This window comes from Loxodonta africana, chromosome 21 (genome assembly GCF_030014295.1).
Source record: "Loxodonta africana isolate mLoxAfr1 chromosome 21, mLoxAfr1.hap2, whole genome shotgun sequence".
Lineage (NCBI taxonomy): Eukaryota > Metazoa > Chordata > Mammalia > Proboscidea > Elephantidae > Loxodonta > Loxodonta africana.
Window position 1 is genome coordinate 63,533,093 of NC_087362.1, and position 22,628 is coordinate 63,555,720.

The following is a 22,628-nucleotide window of genomic DNA, read 5'->3' on the forward strand; positions in this document are numbered from 1 at the left end:
TATTTTATTCTTAATAGAACTTCGCAGCTGTGGGGCCCCAAAGAGCAGGGCCTAAGTACCTGTGCCAGCACTCAGGGTACTGGGTCCTCATGACTGTTTACCTGCCTCTGATCTGTGCTCATCCTGAACTAGTCAGCATCGTTCCAATCAAAAGAGGGAGAGGGGAACTGAAACTTTAAAGTCACTAGCCAAATCACACCAAATTCTAAGTTACTGTAATATATTCTGCTCCTAAGTCAGAAATGCAAACCCTGGAAAATGGGAGAAATGGTTATGTTAGCAGATGTAACTTAGTCTGCGCACTGACACAAACGGGGCAGGGGACATACATACACGTACATACATCACATATACACACACTCACATACATATACATATACATACATGTGCGTGGGCATGTATGTCTATATATACGAAAGAAACTGGTGGCTTAACCACTAATATGAACCAGAAATTAGTATTTATATCACTTTCCTCCTCCCATCCCCCAAAATCTCTAAATTTCTAATCCTGGAAGAAAGTTTAAAATGAATTTAGCGAACTGAACTGTGATATATAATAGCAAACACCAGTGGGCTGAGTAAATATTTCAGTGTATGAAAAAGCAGCCTTGCTCCTCTATTCAGTTAAAAGGAACGTAATCTAAAGCACTGTGATAAGAGCTTCATTAATCTCTCCAAAAACAAACAAACTGCTAATCAGTACCATCTACACGGCTTCCTACAACTGTGTAACCTCTACTAAGGAGGACTCAGCTCTGCACCAGTGGACAGACTCCCGATTGAGGCAGGCCAAAATGACAGGGAAAGTAAACTATTCCAACTGGCTTGTAAAGGACAACCTTTTCATCCTTAAGTACATTTCTCTATTAAACCATTAACAAGAAGAAAATGGGACTGGTATTAAATAAAGCACCTACTCGTTTTCCACATTTCTCTGCTCTCCCGTGCCAAATTTTAACATAAATGGGTGAAATTAAATGTAGCCTATAGCTTACCTAACATAATTATATGTTATGTTTTACACTTTTTCAAAACGGATACATTAAAATAATCCAGACTTGGCTCCTACCCACTAAAGTCAATAAAGGTTATTAAGGCCAACTGCCATATGAACACACAGCTACCCCAGCACAACCAACTGTCAAGACAGGAACTGCAATTCAAAATGTTCACAATGATCAGGATCTACTCTTTCTCTTCTAAAAGGAAAAAACCAACAAAAGAAGCATGGAGAAATTTCTCTCCAGTATACAAGTCATCAGTATTTTTAAAAATGTTTACTCTGTAAATGATTCTAGAATATTTCCATTGGATTATACCAAATTGACTTTTCTTTAAGGTCAAAAGGAAATGAATAAATGTCATCAATTTAGAGGATATCACGCCTTCCAGTCTTTTCTGTATCACTGTGAATTTGATAGTGTTAAAACATTTTTATAGGTAAAATAAATGTCAGTTTTGTGAAGCGCGATACCAGACCCTGAGAGACAAATGGCCTATCCGCTGAATCTCTGGCTACAGCAAGACTTCCTCACCTCACGGGAGATTTCGGCTTTTCATATTTCTCTTTACCCAGAAAGCAAAGCTTGTACAGTTTCTTTCAAATGGTAACTCTCTCTTACCCTGAAGAGTCTCTTCATAATATGCTAATCTTGGATGAGGGATAGTGGGTTGGCTTAAAAAAAAAAAAATACAACACAACGTTTTAATGGTGTTCTAGTGTTTTTTTTTTTTTTTTTTTAGTGTTTTAGGACTTTCCTGAATAAGGAGCAAAGAGGGGAGGAAGGGCTAGGCTAAATTCCTGGGTTATAAGAAAGGGTTATGTTGCTTTGGGCTTAATGCCTCATAAATTCATGAGGTAATATTCAGGGAAAATGTGATATTTTATCAGAATGTCATTCAAATATAAGGTTTAACATTTACATCACAAGAGCATGCACAGAGTAAAACTATCCTCCGGGAGAAAAATGGCAAAAATAAACAGCGTGATAAAAACGGTGCCTGCTAGAACAGAGGATGTGAAGTAGAGGCTGGGGGAGTCATACAGACAGCTGACTAAACTTTTTGAAATATGTGACTGGTGATGACATGTGAAGCAATTACCATTAATGGAAGAAAAGTGATTTCAAAGCTCTTTTTCCATTTTTCTCCTAGCTCCTACCTGAGACTACCCCTTCCAACCACAAAGTGAAAAAAAAAACACAAAGACTGAGAGAAATTACAACCCAAGTCTCTTCTCTAGCACTAGGGCTGCTGCCAAAGGTTGCTTTCCTCATAAGCAAAAGGTGAAAAGTAATGCACGTATTGCCTGAGGTTTTTTGTCTTATTTTCTCACCAAAACAGATCGATGCCGTGTTGCAGAAAAGACAAAATGCATGTATTAGAGCAGTCTTTGCACAACACACATGTGATTTTACAATTCAAGCAAAGCAGAAAGATAAGGAAAAATCATTTGTCTAAAATGATAATAATTTGGGTAACACAGTACCTGGAAGCCAAGTGAGTACATTCAGAAATGTCTTTTAGATTAGCCTAAATCCAAATGTGCACCAAACACTGTACTTTTTATGTTAAATTGCTGTTGAATTTGTTAACCCACAACTGATTTCCTGTGCTGTGGAATCTTGGCGATTACAGCTAACTTGAAGCAACAGGGATAATTCTTGACAGTTAATGGTACATTTGTATGCATTTTCTTGAAAGCCTAGAATCTTGCAGCCTCAAACTGGTAGCTCAACATTGCCCCCTACCGCTAGCAACTGAAAAAATATGAGACGGGCTGCTAAAAACACATCGCCCTCAAGTCGATTGCAACTCACAGTAACCCTATAAAAATAAAAAATAAAAAAAACCCTAAAGGACACAGCAAAAGTGCTTCAGAGGGTTTCCAAGGCTGTAATCTTTAAGGAAGCAAACCGCCACATTTTTCTCCCATGGAGCGGACGGTGGGTTCGAACCATCGAGCTTTTGGTTAAGTAGCTGAGTGCTTAAACACTGTGCGACCAGGGCTCCTTGGCAGGCTGCTACGGAGTACAAATCTTATAGTCAGGACACAAATAACCAGGTGGAACTGTGCCAAAAGAGCCACGAAGTCTAGGCCTTTCCAGTGCTTGTTCTCTTCTGTCTCTTCCAATAAAAAAAAAAAAACTAAATTATTATGAATTTGTCATTTAAAAAGGCTTGAAGCAATTCTGTAATTTAGAAGTACCATTCCTTTTATCTTGGCCCAAACCCTCACTCTGTTGATAATGATCATCCTGAGGCTTGCTGAGGAGAGACACTGAGACCATTGATTTCACTCAGAGCACGCGGTGATGCCACACCAACTGCAAGAAAACCAACTTCGGAAAATTCCCGAGATCGCAGCTCTTTTCAGTATTTTTCACACAAGAAAAAATAAACAGAAGACATTCCCTCTAACTAACGTGCCACTGCCACCAAATAAAAACATACCTCACTCTATTCCATTAATTCATAATGAACATCACTGGTAAGCTCACAATACCAAAAATTTCACTGACAAAACAAAATAACCCTTGAACAAAAGCAATTTTATTTCATTTTTTTACAAAACCAGTAAGAGTTCCCTTCTTGACTTGCTTGTCAATCCTAATCCACAGCATTGTCAAATTACCATCCCAAAGTCAAGCTGACCTCCTAGAGTTAAGAAATGGACAAAGCCAGAATTACACACATGGCAAAATAAATAAATGAATTAAAAGTTTCTCTGAAACTGAAGTTGCCTTTATACATGTATCCCAAGAAAATGGAGTACACTCTGCCCAGGCTGAGTTTAGAAACAGAACTAACTAAGGAGATTTAGGCACGGACTTACACTAGATCCAACTGAGTTTTACAATGCTCAGTTTTGCATTGATTCAGGACTTAAGAGAAATTCACTTTAGTGATACTATGAATACACTAAAAGAAAGATTATAACATATGTCCATGAAAAGGCATGGTTTGAGGAGATGCCTGGAAAGCATGGACTTCTGAATTCAGACCCAGACTTTCAACCTGAAGCCTTCAAGGATTTTCACTGGATATTCCCATTATTATAAAATAGGCATTAGCAATAGCTGCCCATTTTTGCAGATGAGTTCATTGTTTCCAGGGCATTCCAAATCCTGTCACTGGTGTTATTTCCAGGGTATAGCAGGTTTTTCTCACTTTCCCACAACATTCCAAATTCAACTGTTTGGAGACAGAACGGCGAGGTGGTAAAAGGTAAGGACCTGAGAGCTAACCTTCCTGAGTTCAGATCCCAGCTCCCTCACCTACTAGCCGTATGACCTTGAGAAAGTTACATAAACATTTTGTGCTTCAATTTCCTCGTTTGTAAAATGAGGAAAAAATAATATCTGCTTTATAGGGTTGTCATAAAAGTCAAACAAGTTATATAAAAAACACTTAGAATAATGCTTTAGAATAGCTACTTAATAAGTATCATGAAAGTGTTTGCTGTGACTAATATTATTTAAATTAAAACTTAATCAAGACCTCCAAGTGGCCTTAACTTGCCTTCTATCTACATCCCTACTATATGGCTTCCCCTACTCACACTGCAAGGAGCGCTGGGTGGTGCAATGGTTAAGCACTTAGCTGCTAACAGAAAGGTTGGCAGTTTGAAACCACCAGCTGCTCCATGGGAGATGAGACCTGGAAATCTGCTCCTGTAAAAATTAACCCATTGCCATCGAGTCAATGAGGACGCACAGTGACCCTACAGGACAGAGCAGAATTGCACCACAGGTTTCCAAGGCTGTAAATCTTTATGGACGCAAACTGTCACATCTTTCTTCCGCAGAGTGGCTGGTGGGTTCTAACCACCAATCTTTTGGTTAGCAGCTAAGCACTTAACCACTGCACTACCAGGGCTCCCTGTAAAAATTACAGACTCAGAAACCATATGGGGCAGTTCTACCCTGTCCTATAGGGCCACTGTGCATTGGAATTTACTCCACGGCACACAAGAAGAAGTCACGCTGGACTTCCACACTTCTGAGCTTGTATTTTACAGTTTCTGGAGCCCAATGTTCCTTTCGAATGTCCTGTTCCACCTGACCCCTCCCTATCCAAAGTCCCTAAAAGCCACCTGTAACATTTCACAACAGTCCCAGTTCCAGTGGTCTGAATTTCATACTCCCTCTTCTTAATACCTTTAATTCAAGATTTCCTTTCAGCTAATGTATTACCCAGCTATATTCATGTCTCTCTCCTTGGTTTTTTTTATTACCCAGCTATATTCATGTCTCTCTCCTTGGTAAGCTGTTTGAAAGTAGTGGTTAGGAGTATAAGCTCAGAAGTTAGACTGCCTGGGTTTAAATCTTGCTCTGTCAGTTACCATGGCACCATGGAGAGGCACTTAAAATTTCTCGGTGCCTCAGTTGTCATATCTATAAATTAGGGCTCATGACAGCTCTACAGCTCATAGGAATATTGTAAGGATTTTAAAAGTTAATACAGGGAAGACCCTTAGAATAGCACCTATTGCACGTTGTTATTAGATACCATCGAGTAGTTTCTGACTCATGGTGGCCCCGAGTGTGCGGAGTAGAAAGGCTTCATAGGGCTTCCAAAGCTGTGAGCTTTTGAAAGCAGATCGCCAGGGCTGTCTTCCGAGGCACTTCTGCCAAACTGCCAGTCTTTCAGTTAATAGCCCAGTCTACTACCAAGGAATTCGTGCCTACTGCACCTATAGAAATGCAAATGGATTTTAGATATTATCATTGTATTCTCCCCTCATCACCACTTTTCAGTGTATGTCTAGCACAGTGCCTTATACATAGGCAATATTCAATAAATGTTCACTGACTTGAACTGAGGTTGTGCTGACAAAATCTTGGCCCTTCACATTGCTTACCAAGAATAACCTCATTTAACAATACAGAATAAATAATTTTGCATTTACCTATGCAAAATAAGCAGTACAGAATTTGTATAGCACACCAAAAAAAAAAAAAAAAAAAAAAAAAACCTGTTGCCATCAAGTCTATTCCAACTTATAGCAACTCTATAGGACAGAGTAGAACTGCCCCATACGGTTTCCAAGCAGCAGCTGGTGGATTTGAACTGTCGACCGTTTGCTTAGCAGTCAAGCTCTTAGCCACTGTGCTACCAGTGCTCAAGCACATAGTGTAGCATACCAGAAAATACGGTTCCCAGACCCCATGTACTCACCACACCTTCCATCTTCTTCCACAGTCCTTCCAGTTGAGTCATGGGTTGACACCACCAATCGGTGCACTTTTTATATCGACTGCCTTGAAACCAAAACTGTCTCAGCCACTCAAACTCTACCTGTGGACCGTAAAGAGAAGGCAGTGGTTATAACGTCCTTGTGATAGACAAGCAAGGACAATGACTTCGTCACTCAATTTTCCTCCAAGAACTTAGTAGTCAGAGGGTGAGGAAAGGTGAGAAAAACACAGCCTAATGGGCTCCCAATATAACTTTGAGTCTCCAGAGCATTTCTGCAAAGCCAAGCAAAGAGGAGCCTTAAAGCTGCAGTCCTTAGTAAGACAACCCAGCTCAGCTTGATAGGGGTTTTCAACTACCTTCATTAGTCAGATATGAGGAAACTATAAGTAATAAACAACAAATACTGAGATACTAGAGTAGACACAGCCTGCACCATGTATGCTGGGAAGGATAAAATCAAACAGCAGATTTTCTTTATGAAATGTGTTATTAAAGACTGGTATTAAAAGCAAAATACAGATACATATAATAGGAAATACCAATTTTAAATTTCTTAGATCTAAATTAAATAATTTACCCATGGGCCACAAAGACTTGGTGATGATTTCAGGTCATATAACTAAATAATATAAAATTCATTATATTGGCACACATTAAACCTACAGAGTCATCCAAATTGTCACTTTGCAGCCCAGACAGGGTAAACAACAATAGCCATAAAGAGTAGCAAAGATGTTAATAATTTATTTCCCTTCCTATGAACCTACTGTAGTAAACTTTGATTGTCCGCCTTCTTAGCATTCTTTTTTCTGCTAGCAATAATACCCCAGCTATTCATTTGGTAACTGTCTCACATTATCTAGGGCTGCTATAACAGAAATACCACAAGTGAATGGCTTTAACAAAGAGAAATTTATTCTCTCGGAGTCTAGGGGGCTAGAAGTCCCGTTTCAGGGTGCCAGTCCAGGGGAAGTCTTTCTCTCTCTGTCAGCTCTGGGAGAAAGTCCTTGTCATCAATCTTCCCAGGTCTAGGAGTTTCTCAGCACAGAGACCCCAGTTCAAAGGATGTGCTCTGCTCCTGGCACTTCTTTCTTAATGGTCTGAGGTCCCTCTCCTCTCTGTTCAATTCTCTTTTTTGTATCTCAAAAGAGATTTACTCAAGATACAACCTAATCCTATAGATTGAGTCCTGCCTTATTAACATAACTGCCTCAGATCCTACCTTATTAACACCACAAAACCAAAAACCAAACCCTATGCTGTCCAGTTGATTCAGCCTATAGGACCCCATAAGACAGAGTGGAACTGCCCCATAGGGTTTCCAAGGAGCGGTTGGTGAATTCGAACTGCCGGCGTTTTGGTTCACAGCTGTGGCTCTTAACCACTGTGCCATCAGGGTTCCATTAGCATCATAGAGGTTAGGATTTACAACACATAGGATAATCACATCAGATCACAATATGGTGGACAACCACACAATACTGGGAATCATGGCCTAGCCAAGTTGACACATATTTTTGGAGGACACAATTTAACCCATGACAGTAACCAATCCCTTCCCCCGTCTCAGTCCACTTGGATAAGCCAAGAAGTGGAATGTGTGACCCAGCTCTAAGCCAATCTAGGCCACCACATTTTTCTGGTCACAGAACTAGGTAAGGGGAGAGTAGGCATATGTTCAATCACAAAATATCTCAAAACTTTATCAGGGGTACAGGAAGAAGATTCTGCAGCCATTTTGCCAACAAAAAGGGAAGACAGTCAACACAGTAGGAATTAGCTAAAAGATGAAAAAATAAAAACCAGATCCTGGTGACATCAACTGACCCTTCATCAAGCTTAAGCCAATTCAAGTTGAGTTTTCTGTCCCTTGCAACTGAAAATAACCCCAACATATTTAGATGAGTGGCTGAGTAAAGCTTTAGAAAGACGTGGCTTCCTGTCTATTTTCCAAGTCTTCTATCACTCATCTTCAACTTGAAAATTAGATTTTACCATCAAAGTACAACTCCAGCTCAAAAACTCTTTCACGTCTACCCTCTAGAGAAATGTAGAGCTCCCACAGATTAATGCTGGGTCATCTGGCTTTACTAAGGTAATCACGTTCCATGTACAGAATCAGGGCTATTATAATCATCACCTGTTACCACAAAGAATTTTTTTGTTTGTTTATCCATATTGAACTTTCATGAGGCAAACAAAAGCAACTTGTGAAGATTTAACAATGGTGAAAATGCCTCATATAAGTAACCTGAGAACACCAAGTCATATGAAAGGGTTTTAGTTCACATTAACTAAATGTTTGTTGGAAATGTAGGATTTCAGTTAAAGCTGTTTAAACAAAAAAAAAAAAAAAAAGGAATATAGACAATATTAAGACAACAGTTGCTAAACCTTATCTGTGGTATTAAAAGACAGTGGTTAACAGAAGTAAACGAGTGCTTTGAAATGAGAATGAATACAACTGTGGATCAACTTTTGTGAAAATACAGGTTTGACAACATCTTTATCACCAAGAAAAGAAAAAAAAGAGTCACTTTTAATGGACTTCACATGAAATTTGTTCACACTATAGGTAAAGACTGTCAACACAGCATCAAGCGCTATGTTAGGAAAAGCTGAAAAGATTTTAAAAGGTTTTCCTATATTTAGGCTGATTATTTCCATTGAAGAAGACAAAATACATAAGCCATGACAAGGATATCTCAGGAAATAAAACAGATTACCATATGTAATCACAGGTAGTCCCCGACTCATGACAGATTTCCATTCCAATGACTTCGTCATAAGTTGTTCTGACGTAAGTCGAATATATCATTTTTTTTTTAAGTTTTCATTATCATTGCCTTTTATTATCAGTATCTTTTTAAATCCAAACTTTGTCTTTGAGGGTTGGAAATATTACATATAAACATCTGCAAGTGAACATTTGAGGGTGATAACATCAGCAAATTATACATGGCAACACTGTATATAGTAAAAAATGGACAGTCGTAAGTGCAGTTTGTCATAACTCAAATACGTCCCAAGTCAGTCAGGTACTACCTCTAATTCATTCAACCTTTCAGGGTACACTTCAGTCTGGATTTCAGTAAATGAAACTCAGGAGCAAGGAGAGGAGCATACTGGGAACTTTGCTGTAGACAAGAGACCAAAGAAACAGTCCTGGCCATTTTAATAAATAATGACTTCATTTTATTCTCAGATAGTCAACTATCTTCTGAGGCATGGTTAAGAATAAGGGCCCTGGAATCAGTTAAAAAGTGGGCTCCACCACTGAATAACTGAGTCACCTATAAAATGAGGACAACCACATAGGTTAGTGGTAATGATTAAATTGGTTAATACAGAGAAGCACTTGGAACAGTGCCTGATAAACAGCAGTCAATAATATTAGTAATTAATTATTATTTTTATTACAGGGTTCTTACTTTCTCAATTGAAACATTTTTAACTTAAAGTATATGTGTGTGTATAAGCTTAGTACATAGTAGTTGTGTATGTGTGTCTATATATATATTTACACACACATACATACAAACACAAACCCTGCTATACGCTAAATTAAATGTTGGAGATACAAACTGAACAAGGCCTAGAATTTACTGTCCATAAGGACATCACAATCTTCAGAAATCTTCTGAGGGAGAAAAGTTTTAACATTCATGTCAATTCATGCCCATCCCCCTTCCATTAAAGCCAGTCAGAAAGCACAACACCGAGGACCTACTCCCAACAGAGCCTTATTCACGAGTTGATTGTTGTCCATGAGACAATCTTTGTGGGAATCAAATTCATTGACCTGCATTTTATTCAACTCCATTGCCTGGCTTTTTCATTTCAATGTTGTGGGTAAAAAATATTACAGAATTTTAATTAAATGCCACCCTCACCAGTTCCCCCATTGCCAAGAAAAGAAGTAGACACCTTTCTTAAAAGTAATCAAAGAAACAAAACGTATTTCCAACTTCTTGATTCAAAGTATGAATTTTTAAAAAATTCTTGTTGTTTTTCCTAAATTCTGGGGATTAGGAGGGAAAGCTGCAGGGTGAACACTGCACAAAAACCAAAGAACCAGGACTCACAATAGAACGGAAGCCATATTACTTCAGGCCTAAAAAAAAAAATCAAAGCCTAACCATACTGCCTGATTGATGAAGTTCTAACCATGACAGGGGTAGGGTCTTCATCCCTGCTCCAGAGCATAGTCCCTTGAAGGAGGCTCACAGCTAACAGAGCAGAAATAAGAGACAAGCCACCAGGAGGGCGGTAGCCGACTTGAGGCCAAGGAATACTCTACGGGTGATGCGGATTTCCTGAAGACCTGAGCAGCAGGGAGACAACATATGGTAGCTCGTCCTAGGTTCCCTCAGAGTTTTAGTTATGCTTATAAACCAAACTCCCTGATTTTAGACATGCACTTAATGAAAATTCACTATTACCCAATCATTTAAGCAGTTACAATATAAGGGTAATTTATGCCCATGGGCCTCAGAAGGCATAATAACGGCCTAAAGGATCTGTAGGATCTTCTGCTTCAAACGGGCCTTCTGAATCATCAGAGAAGATAAAAACATGCTCATGATGGTTTTAGTTTCATAGCTGTGATCCAGAAAGCCATCTCTATCGCCCTCTTAACTGCACCTTCCTTCTCCACAGACTACTGAAAAATGAGATCAATCAATAAAAGCATTTTGGAAGATGGCAGCATAAATAAACCATTGTTCTGACCCTCCCCCACAAATGCAACAGGAAATACAAGGAAACAGTGCTCATCTTTGAAGGATTCTGAATCAAGGAAAAAAGAAAAGCAGCGGGAACCTACAGACTGGTAAGAATCAACAAATCAACAATGAGTCACAAGGAAAATCACTTCTCCCACCATCTCTGCCCATCCGCCAGCTATGCGGGCAGCCAGCTGCTGTGAAGTTGGGTAGTGGCCCCAGAAAAAAGAGCCCATTTCCCTAACCACCACAGCCTCTGCCTGTACAGAGACAGGACCCAAAGCTTCGGCTCTAAAATCAATAAGGAAAACTTCCCCAGGGGTCAGTTTGGAATGTGCCAGCACCTCCCCCACCCAGACACTATCAGCTACAATCCTAGTGTGAATTGCCACGGAAGGCCCATGTGGTGAAGTCTGCTTCCTTAGTCAACATTCTACCTGTGCACCCCATAGCTCAGGTCTCTGGAACCAACAGGGCAGGCCTCCAGGGGAGTCAGTTCCAGTCTTTCTGCTCCCCTTTCAGTCAGTGCTAAGGACTACTAAGGTTTCTGTGTGCTAAGAAGCAGGTATCTTTTGTGGAGGCTATTAAAAAAAAAAAAAATTTTTTTTTTTTTATACCCACAGCCAACATACTCCAGGCAGGGCTTCTGACAGCAACAAGGCAGGCCTCCCTGAGGGTCTATTTGGAGTGTGCCAGCACTTCCCCCACCCCACCTGGACACTGTCGGCTCCAAGCCTACTGCTATGCTATAGAAGGCCTGTGCAGTGGAGTCTGCCTGAAAAACACATGCTCACAGAAAGAAAAAGACTCAACATTGTGAAAACGTCAATCCTATCCAAAGCGATCTACAGATACAATGCAATTCCAATCCAAATACCAACAGCATTCTTTAACAACATGGAAAAACGACTCGCTAACTTTATATGAAGAGGAAAGCGGTCCCAGATAAGAAAAGCATTAAAAAAAAAAAAAAAAAAACTGAAGAAAAAGAACAAAGTAGGAAGCCTCATATTTACCTACTCTTAGAACCTACTATACAGTCACAGTAGTCAAAATAGCCTGGTACTAGTACAATGATGGGCACATATACCAATGGAACAGAATCAGGAACCCAGATGTAAATCCATCCACCTATGGTCACATGATCTTTAACAAAGGATCAAAGTCCATTAAATGGGGAAAAGACAGTCTTTTTCAACAAATGGTGCTGGCAAAACTGGATGTCCATCTATAAAAAAAAAAAAAACAGGACTCATACTTCACACCATACACAAAAATTAACTCAAAATGGATCAAATTTTAATATAAAACCTAAAACAATAAACACCATGGAAGTAAAAACAGGGACAACACTAGGGGCCCTAATATACTGCATAAAGAGAATACAAACCATAACAACGCCCAAACACCAGAAGATAAACTAGGTAACCGGGAGCTCCTAAAAATTAGACACTTGATGCTCATCCAAAGACTTCGCCAAAACAGGAAAAAGAGTACCTACAGACTGGGAAAATTTTTTTGACTAAGACATCCGATAAGGGCCGAATCTCTAAAATCTATAGAATATTTCAATTCTTCAATAAAAAATGACAAATAATCCAATTTAAAGAATGGGCAAAGTACACGAACAGACACTTCACCAAAGAAGACACTCAGGCGGCTAAGAGACACAAGAGGAAATGCTCGCAGCCATTAGTTATTAGAGAAATACGAATCAAAACTACAATGAGATACCATCTCACCCCAACATCACAAATCAAAAAACAGAAAATGACAAATGTTGGAGAGTTTGTGGGGAGATTGGAACTCCTATGCACTGCTGGTGGGAATGTAAAATGGTATAACCACTATGCAAAACAATATGGCACCTCCTTAAAAAGTTAGAAATACTGTAAGTCCAGCAATCCCACTCCTAGGACTATATCCTAGAGCAACAAGAGCCGTCACACAAATAGACATATGCACATCCATGTTCACTGCAGCACTATTCACAATAGCAAAAAGGTGGAGGCAAGCTAAGTGCCCATCAACAGGTGAATGGATAAACAAATTATGGTATATGCACACAACAGAATACATCACAACAATAAAGAATGATGAACCGTGAAACATCTCACAACATCGATGAATCTGGAGGGCGTCATGCTAAGTGAAATGAGTCGATCACAAAAGGACAAATATTGTATGAAACCACTATTATAAACCCCAAGAAAAGGTTTACACACAGAAAAAAACAATCTTTGATGGTTACAAGGGGAGGGTGGGGTGGAAATCACTAACTAGATAGTAGACAAGTGTTAACTTTGGTGAAGAGAAAGGGAACACACGATATAGGTGAAGTCAGCATAACCTGATGAAGGCAAAGCCACAGAAGTTTCCTGGACTCATCCAAGCACCCTGAAGTACTGACTTCACTGGTGCCGAGGGCTGGGGACCATGGTCTCAGGGGACATCTAGGTCAACTGGCATAACACAGTTCATAAAGAAAATGTTCTACATCCTACTTTGGTCAGTCTTAAAAGCTTGCAAGTGTCCATCTGAGATACATCTGTTGGTCTCATCACGTTCAGAGCAAAACAAAGGAGAATGAAAAAAACCAAAGGCACAAGGAAAATATTAGTTCAAAGGACTAATAATTCACGGCTTCCACCAGCCTGAGTCCAGAAGAACTAGATGGTGCCCAGCTACTACCATCTACCGCTCAGACAGGGATCACAATAGAGGGCCCCTGACAGGGTGGGAGAAAAATGTAGAACAAAATTCAAATTCACACACACACACACACAAAAAGACCTATTTCTCTCAGAATAAAAAGGGAAGTCTCTGACTTTACAGACACCTCCAGGGACTACATAATCTGCTCCTCCCTAGCCCCCAGCACCATCTTTGAGAGCTCATCTTCTACAGTTTTTAGGCCTTGCTCCCTCCACTCCAACCACACTGGCTATCCCATGAACCCCAGGCATTCTCCCACCTCACGGCCTTCAAAGTGGCTCTGCCTGAAACACTCTTCCCCAGACATCCACATGACCCACTCCCTGACCTCCTTCAAGGCTCTGTTTATAAGACATTTTCTCAATGGGGGTGCTCTCTAACTATTGCAATCTCCATTACCTTGCTCTGTTTATTTTCGGGAGTACTCAATTTCTAACACACCATATGATTTACTGATGTATTACATTTATTATTTATTGTCACCTTCCTCCACTAGAATGTCTATTTTATTTACTGTCATATCCTAAGAACCTAGAACAGTGCCTAGCACATGCTTGGTAATAATTTATTGAAAGAATGAATGAGAACATTTTTCTATTTCAAATTCTTCATGAATCCTTCTGGTTATAGGAAAAAGAAAGTCTCAGGTTGTTGATGACCTTCAATGATTCTTTACCACTTGCTAGTCTCTTATTTTTTCTTTTAGCCATTTTTTTGAGGTATAATTTAACACCCATAAAAATTCACCTATTATTAAGTGCAGAATTCAATAATTTTTTAGTAAATTCATGAAGTAATGCAACCATCACACTAACCTCCCTTTTAAACATGAAGAAAGCAGAATTTAGGTTTAGAGCTTTCTGCAGGCAAGGGTATCTGCTTGAATGTAATAATATTCCTATTTTCAGTGTATATGTTTTTGTGGTTTCTTTCTCTTTTGCCTAGTAACACTGGCTTTCCACTTATAGTGATGACGTAAATTTTTCTTTTTCAAAAAAATTATCTAAGTAAAAAATGAGTTGATTTGAAGAAAAACGTTAAGTGCATAATAGATACAGCCAAAAGATAGATAAAAAATTGAGAGTATTAATGAGAATAGTAAAGTATGAGAAACATTGACTCATAGGACCCAGAGACTGCGGAATGGCAAATAATTTCATAAGTGAAAAGCAAGGCACCGACTCACACACCCAGGACCCACCCTGAATTCCCATCAGTCCTTTTTGGGAGACTATTTTTCATGGGTCTCTCATATTTCTGCCTGTCTGGCAAGCAAGGCACTGAGTGTCCTTTGTTCCAAACTATCTTTGCAATATTTGTATAGTGAACAGCCATGGAAAATTGAGACAGTGCCTCCCTCCAGAAGAAAGCGCAGGTTTGCTTACAGTCTTAGAAGACAAAGATAGTGTTTTGATATGGAGCAAAGAGCAGGCATGGTTACTGCCCATTATAAAAGACTCAGATTCCCTAAGGTCAAGGTTTCTCTCGTATGCTGCAACCCCTCCATGTGCATGGGTTATCTGGCCCACTTAGGGTTGCCCTGTGGAAACAGAAGATTGGGAAACTGGCACAAAAATGCAGATACTCTGGCTACTGCTACTGTGCCTCACTTCTGACCTAGGAGTCTTACATCTTATACCAGCATGAAACTGTGGCAGCTTAATTTGTTAGCTTTCAAGAAGGACAGAATCTCATTTCCTTTCCAGTTCTTGAAAGTCCTTACCTCATTGTGGATTTCTTCTCCTTGTTTCAAAACTGTAGGCTCCAGGGATTTCAAGGAGACGTCACCATCATCCACCGCATCACGCAAATTCTGCAGAGCCAACTGGCACCGCTGAAAGATATAATCCAAGGTGCCTGTGGAGCACTGCAAAGACAGAAGCAGCAATCAGAACTGGAGCAAAATCCACATTTATCGCACCACTCTTCCCAGGACTGCTCACAGTTGCCCCTTCCTCTGCATTACCCTGCTGTGCCCATAGCTCAGTCTATACTCCCCAAATCGAGAACTGCTGCTGTGGCCTGCTCACTGGGTTCCAGGCTGCCAGCTTGGCCTTATCCGGGCCACTCATCTTGCACGTGTCCTTTTTTTTATGTGGGGCTCACATCTCTAACTAAACACTAGGCAATCTGAAGGCCAACATCCTATTTTTATATCATTTTTCCAGATATACCACAGCACCTAGAATTGAGTCCTATATGTAAAAGATGGAATAAATAATTATTGGATGACTGACTGATTAACCAAGATGTCAGGGACCCTGACTTTATCTCAAGTGCTCTGGCCCTAACAGTGGGAAAGGACGGTAACCAGACTGTAGAACCAGTTCACAAGTACACCCAACAGAACAATAATGGGGGGGGGGGGGCGGTGGTTATAAACACAAGGCAGAGAACTCATTTCCCTTTTCTACAAAGGTATTCACTAGGCAGATGCAGTCCCTGGCAGAACATTCTTCAAATAATGGAGATGTGGCTCATGCCCTCAAGCACTTGCAATGGCATAACTCAGCACCTAGGTATTAGCGAGGGCACAGAAAACTACTTCACCTCCCTCTGAATCTGCGGAAGCAAAACAGGGGTCAAATGGACAAAGCCCTTCTTTGCATGACTGTGTATCAGAAAAGAAGAGGATGCAGATGGAGTAGGCACTCGTTTGTTTTGATAATGACATGATTTCCTAGAATGATAAAAAGCAAGCTATAAATATTCTTTTGACCCAAACAGGGAAATGCATCCCTATAATATTTTTATTTTAATATTTGTCATTTAAACTGAACCCTTGGAAATAACCTCGAAGGCTAACCCTCTGGTACAAATATTCTTTGCACGGTTTTTGCCATTTTATACAACGTGACATTGACAAGCCTCGGAAAAACAAAGTTTCTGTGCCAAAAACAGAGCCTTAACTAATATGACTTTTAATATGAAGATCCCAGAGTGCTGGGAGCACAGAAGCAGACAGCTGCAGACAAAAAACAAAGGGTGGAGGTGAACAGCCACTCACTTTTGTTCCCACGGTTACTCCCTAAAACTTCTTAAATGACCTTCTGTCTAGGAATTTCATTTACTAGCACCTTCACTTTCCCCAGTACAGAATGACTACATAAGAGGTTGTTAGATGTAACACCACTTATTATTGCAAAAGGCTGGAAACAACTTAAATTTCCCATTATTTAAGGAACTTGTTAAATGAACTATGGTGGAGCCATACTGTATAGCTGGCCCAACAAAGGGAACTTTTTTTTTTTTTTTACAGCTATAGAGTTTTATTTGATGTAAAGAACTTATGATCAGGCCTAATATATAAATGACAAAAAATACATACATATATATATATAGTAACAGCTTTGCTGAGATATTACTGACCATAAAATTCACCCATTTAAAGTGTACAATTCCATGGTTTTTAGTATATATCACAGAGTAGTACAACGGCCACCACAATCAATTTTAGAACATTTTCATCATCCCAAAAGGAAATCTTTAGAGTCACTCTGTAGCAGGCAGCCCCCACTCACTACCCCCAACCTCCCCTGCACTGTTAGGTTGCTGTTAGGTGTCACTGAATCAATTCCAACTCATAGCGACCCCATGTGACAGAGTAGAACGGCCCTATAGGGTTTTCTAGGATGTAATCTTTACAGAGCAGATCAGCAGGTGTTTCTACTGTGCAGCCGCTGGGTGAGTTCGAACCACCAACCTTTTGGTTAGCAGTTGAGTGCTTAACCGTTTGCATCACCGGGGCTCCTTCCCCTGCACTAGGCAACCATTAATCCACTTGATGTGTCTATAGATTTGCCTGTTCTGGCCATTTCATATAAGTGAAATCAAACAACACGTTATCTTTAATGACTGGCTTCTTTTATTTGGCATGATGTTTTCAAGATTCATCCATGTTGTAACATGTATCGGTATTACATTCCCTTTTATTGCCAAATAATATTTCACTGAACAAATATGCTACATTTTGTTTATCCATTCATCAGTAGATGGATATATACATATGTGTGTGTGTATGTATGTATGAATGTATTGTTTCCACTTTTGGGCTATTATGAAATCAAGCTGCTGTGAAAATTCATGTACAAGTTTTATTTCTCTTAAACATATACCTAGGTGTAAATTTGCTGAGTAACTTTGCTAACACTATGTTTAACCTTTTAACCAAATGCCAGACTATTTTCCAAAGTGGCTGAGCCGTCTGATACTCCCACTAGTAGTATGTGAACATCCCAATTTCTCTACATTCTCCCCAACGCTTGTTATTACCTGTCTTTCTGATTACAGCCACCCCAGTGGGTATGAAGTGGTGACTCACTGTGGTTTTGATTTGCTTCATTTACCTGGTGACTAAGGATGTTCAGCATCCTTGCATGAGCTTACAGGTTATTTATATATCTTCTTTGGAAACATGTTTATTCAGATCCTTTGCCGTTTTTAAAAATTATAATATTTATCTTTTTCATTATTGAGTTGTAAGAGTTCTTACACTTTCCAGATACAAATCCCTTATGAGATATGTGATTTGCAATTATTTTCTACCATTCTGTAACTGTCTTTTCACTTTCCTGAAGGTGCCCTTGAAACACAAAAGCTTTTCATTTTGATGACGTCAAAGTTACCTCTTCTTCCCTTGGCTGCTTGTGCTTTTGGCGTCACAGCTAAGAAACCACTGCCTACGCCAAGCTAAGAATTATATGTTGATATGTAATTCTCTCCAAAATTTACTGTAAAAATATTATGTACAAATGTTTTATGAAAGATACACAGGTATTCACATATATATATATATAAAATATCTCTGAAAGAGTTATAAGAATCTGATAACCTTGGTGGCCTCTGGGGAAAGACGGCTGGTTGGCTTGTGGAGAAAGACTTTGTCTACTTATACATTCCCTTTGGTACTTTTTGAATTTTGACCTATTTGAATAATCACCTATTTAAAAAATTATATAAAACTTAAAAAATGGACATTCTGAGTTGAATTTCAAGAATGTTCTGTCACAATCAGAAAAACCTAGTATCAAAAAAAGGTCGAGAGCCTTCAGACTTAATCTAGTCATATGAAACAAAACAAAAAGGAATAGATCTCTCCGCTGATTAACTAAAATGAATTTCAGAACATCATTTCCTTAAGACAATCTGTTTCCTACATATTATGAAAAGGCAAAAAATAGCAAATCATTTTGTGTGGCACAGATAAGACATGTAATATTAATTGAATATGAAGGAGAGGACATTTGTAGAATAAGTGAAGGCTATAAAGTTGTATAAATTTTTTTCCCTCTTCTATTGAGGGAAACAATAATGTAACTTTATCACTGGGGAAAAAATGTTTTCCCTCTTCTACCATTGAAAGCAATAATATAAGACGAATTAAAAGTTTTCAAATACAATAAAAACATAATCCCACCACCTTAATCTATTTTCCTTTTTTTAACTGTACATGAGTATTTGTTCACTAATCAATGTATATGTATCAATATGTGTATGAACCGGAATTGTCCCGACAGCAGCGGGTTTCGGTTTATGCTGTTTTTTTACATGTTTGTACACTGTATTCACAACTACCGTTTTCAATGTTTGCTCTAAAACTCCACTGATGTTAAAAAATTTATTAACTGGTCATATAATACAAAGGCATTGAGGTTCTGTTTAACCTTTCACTACTATTGATCATCCTGGATAAACGCTGTTTTATATATATATATTATATAATATATATAATTATTTCCTAAGTTTGAGTTCCAAATATGTCATGATATCAAAGACCTAAGTATTCTCATATAGCTTTCCATGAAGTTTACCGATTAGAGAAACTACCAGATGCATAATAACGTCCCAGTTTCACTGTAACTTTACCAGCACTGAATATTATCGTTTTTTAATTCTGGTAAAAATAAAAACTTACCTTAAAACTCATTTTTCTAAAAATTACTTTAACTCTAAGGTGATTTTTAAAACCTTGTTCATACAGTATCACATATAACAGAGACCAGCAAACTTTTTCCTAAAAGGGCCAGACAATAAATATTTTAGGCTTAAAGTATTAATAAGATCTATGTCACAACCTGTCGGCTCAGGCACTGTAGCACCAAAGCAGCTATAAACAATATGAAAGTGAAGTAAAGGGAAAATAAAAAACACAGATTTGGGATTATGTTTTTCTCCCAAGAGAGTTACTATACATTTCCCTCTTTTTTAAAAGTGAATTAACGCTCAAAATTTGAACTAAAAATTAAAAGATACAACTATGATCATCTGAGCAGAAAAAGCTAAGCCTCAGGAGAGTTTGCAAGCACTGCTACTCTAATGATAGTACGAAACTGGTCCACTGGAAAAATGGAAACAAAACCAGAGGGCTGCTTTTCAAGCGATACTCCAAAGGGCTCCTTTTGGCGGGTGTGTGTGTGTGTGTGCGCGCGTGCGTGCATGCACGTGTGTGTGTGTGTATGTCACTGCAGGGAGTGGAGGAGGAGACGTCTCCTGATCTCACAAGTTCTAGTCCTACATTCTCATTTGTCTGTTAGACATGGCAGCCCCAGCTCAGCATGTTCAACATTGAACTCACTACTGTTTTACTCTAATGAACCCTCTGTTACTACTGATGGTAATGCCATTCCCTGAATCATCCAAAATCATCCTAGAGCCTGACAGATGGAAAGCATTCAACAAACAATTAATTCATTTATCACTGCATTCCTTCTTCCTCTTCAGTCAGTCAGTGGCCATGTCGGACACTATGCCGCCTATTCATGGTATTTTTTTTTTTTTTCCTGCTGCTACTACCTTGGTTTAGATCCTGCTAGGGTTAAGTAATGTTCCTATCAGTTTCACTTTCCTAAAGGTACCTCCAATATGCCACTACCAATACAAAGTATAACCAATAGCCCATACCAGCCAACCAACTTTAGTTCAAACACCTTATCTGATATCCAAAATTCTTCATAATGTGCCCCCATGCAGGAATCTTATCTGTCAGCACTCCCTTTCTGAAACCCTGGGATCAAGTCAAAATATAGCCACTCAATATTCCTGTACAAACTGTATCCCTCCCTAATCCAATCCCAAGATTTCCACCTGGGTCCTAGCTCCCAAGTCTGCGCATTTAACCACTATTGTATATTTTTCCAAGCACTTTATTCATCATTTTGTACCAGTCCTCTGAACACAGCACTAACGAGTTCATCTACTCTTCCAGAGCACACCAGCAAAGACACAAGAAGAACACACTTAAGTTGTCACACACTCATATAATCCACAAGAAAAGGGCTCTTTCCACGTTCCTCACTGGCCTTTGTACTGTTTGACAGAAAAATCTTCAGCAACAGCTTCAGGTAGAGCCAATGTCAAATACAATCTACAGCACTGAACATTACAGATCACGGCCCTTATAAAGGGAATTGTTCCTGGGGCTATGTCCAAGGCTAAAGGGTTAAAGCTAGAAAGACAGATACCTATAGCACAAGAAACAAAGTATTTTTATATAACACTAGGAACGTGTTGGATGCTTTATAAATGCTTGCTTGCTTTTTCCTTTCCTCTCTCTTCCGTCTTTCCTCCCTTTCTCCCTTCCTTCCTTCCTTCCTTAACTCTTTCCATCCTCCCTCCCTCTTTCCCTTTCTCACTCCCCTCCCTGCCTTCCCTCCCTTCTTCCCTAGAAGACTTACTGTTAGGTCTCTAAGATAATTATTTGGTGTTTATTTGTTTAATGTTTACCTCCCCAAGTGAGATCTAAGTTCCACAAAGGAAGGGGCCACAGTTGCCCTGGCAATGGCTCTATCTCCTGGGCCTGCAGTGCTGGACACACATCAGGCACTCAGGTATCTGAATGAGTGAAAGGAAGAAAGGGGGAGAGATGGAGAATGAGAGGAAGGAATGCTTACGGGCTTCCTGGCCACTAGTCTTAAGTAGTGACTCAGGACCTCTCTGCCACATACCGACACGGCCAGGCCACCAGTGAAACTACTTAATTTCCGACAGATATGACACCTGACTCACAGAATCACATAGTCTCGGGATGGAAAAGGCCTTGTTCTTGTGCCTTCCTGCCATTTTGCTGTGTCACGTCTGCCACCTTTCTTATATTTGTCACCTTGTGATACCATGGAGAGTTAAACTATAAAGCAGAGCTAAGTAGCCAGACAAAGCTCTGATAACAAGCTTGGGCAGGGGGAAAAGTTGTGATCCATTCTGAATCCCTTCTTAGTGAGCACACAGCACCTCTGAGTGACTACCACGGGTTTTTCTCACCGGAACTAGTCTGATCAGCTGAACTTCAGCCTCTGCAAGTCGTGGCACAGTTAATCAATACAGTCTGGGCTACAAACATAACTGTGGAGCTCAGAAATCCTTGGCACCACTCTTTCTCCTTCATTTACACTCCCATGCCCAGAAACCTGACCAAAAAGTTAAGGGAAATGTAAATTCTCAGCCATCTGAGCCCAGACACAACTGAAACATGCACAAGCACATGACTCAATCCATTTCCTTTTGGCCATCTCCTGTCCTTGACCTTGACAGATACAACCCCCCCTTAGAAAACCTCTAATTAGCCACACCTGCCAATGGTATTTACCCACCCAAAAACCAAATAAGCAGAATATTCTTAATCCAAATGCTATACATATTTTTTAACTGTAGCCAACACAACCCAATGATTTTTTAAAAAAGCAAGTAAATAAAGGCTAAAGTCAAGTTAGATGGAAGCAATTTTCCTATCAAATACCCTTCTAAAGCTCCATGATAAATTGCTCATTCAACCACTTCTGTCACATCCAATTAGATCTGCATCACATTTTTATTTACACTTACCTCTGCCACTCGGTGGGTCGAACTGAACCGAGGCTGTGAACCAGCCAAAACACAATGCTGGTGGGTGGCATTGAGATCATCTGTAGGAAAAATGGCAAACTTTAAAAACAAAGAAAAACACATTTACTAGTCACTATAACTGTTTAACTAAAACACATATCCATCAAGA

At 39.4% G+C, this 22,628-nt stretch overlaps 1 protein-coding gene across 9 annotated transcripts in view; it reads right to left on the reverse strand.

The window, feature by feature from the left end:
* FTO (FTO alpha-ketoglutarate dependent dioxygenase) overlaps nucleotides 1-22,628 on the reverse strand; it is a 412,272-nt gene that overhangs the window by 220,432 nt on the left and 169,212 nt on the right. For all 9 annotated transcript variants that reach the window (XR_010318897.1, XM_010596082.3, XM_023555597.2 and 6 more), the window contains exons 5-7: nucleotides 22,460-22,539; nucleotides 15,366-15,509; nucleotides 6,183-6,302 (exon numbers count right to left, since the gene is read on the reverse strand). Coding sequence is in view for 8 of the 9 variants with exons in the window: in XM_010596082.3 (XP_010594384.2) it covers nucleotides 6,183-6,302; nucleotides 15,366-15,509; nucleotides 22,460-22,539 (344 nt within the window). In the remaining variant the exon portion in view is untranslated. The remainder of the gene's footprint in view (nucleotides 1-6,182; nucleotides 6,303-15,365; nucleotides 15,510-22,459; nucleotides 22,540-22,628) is intronic.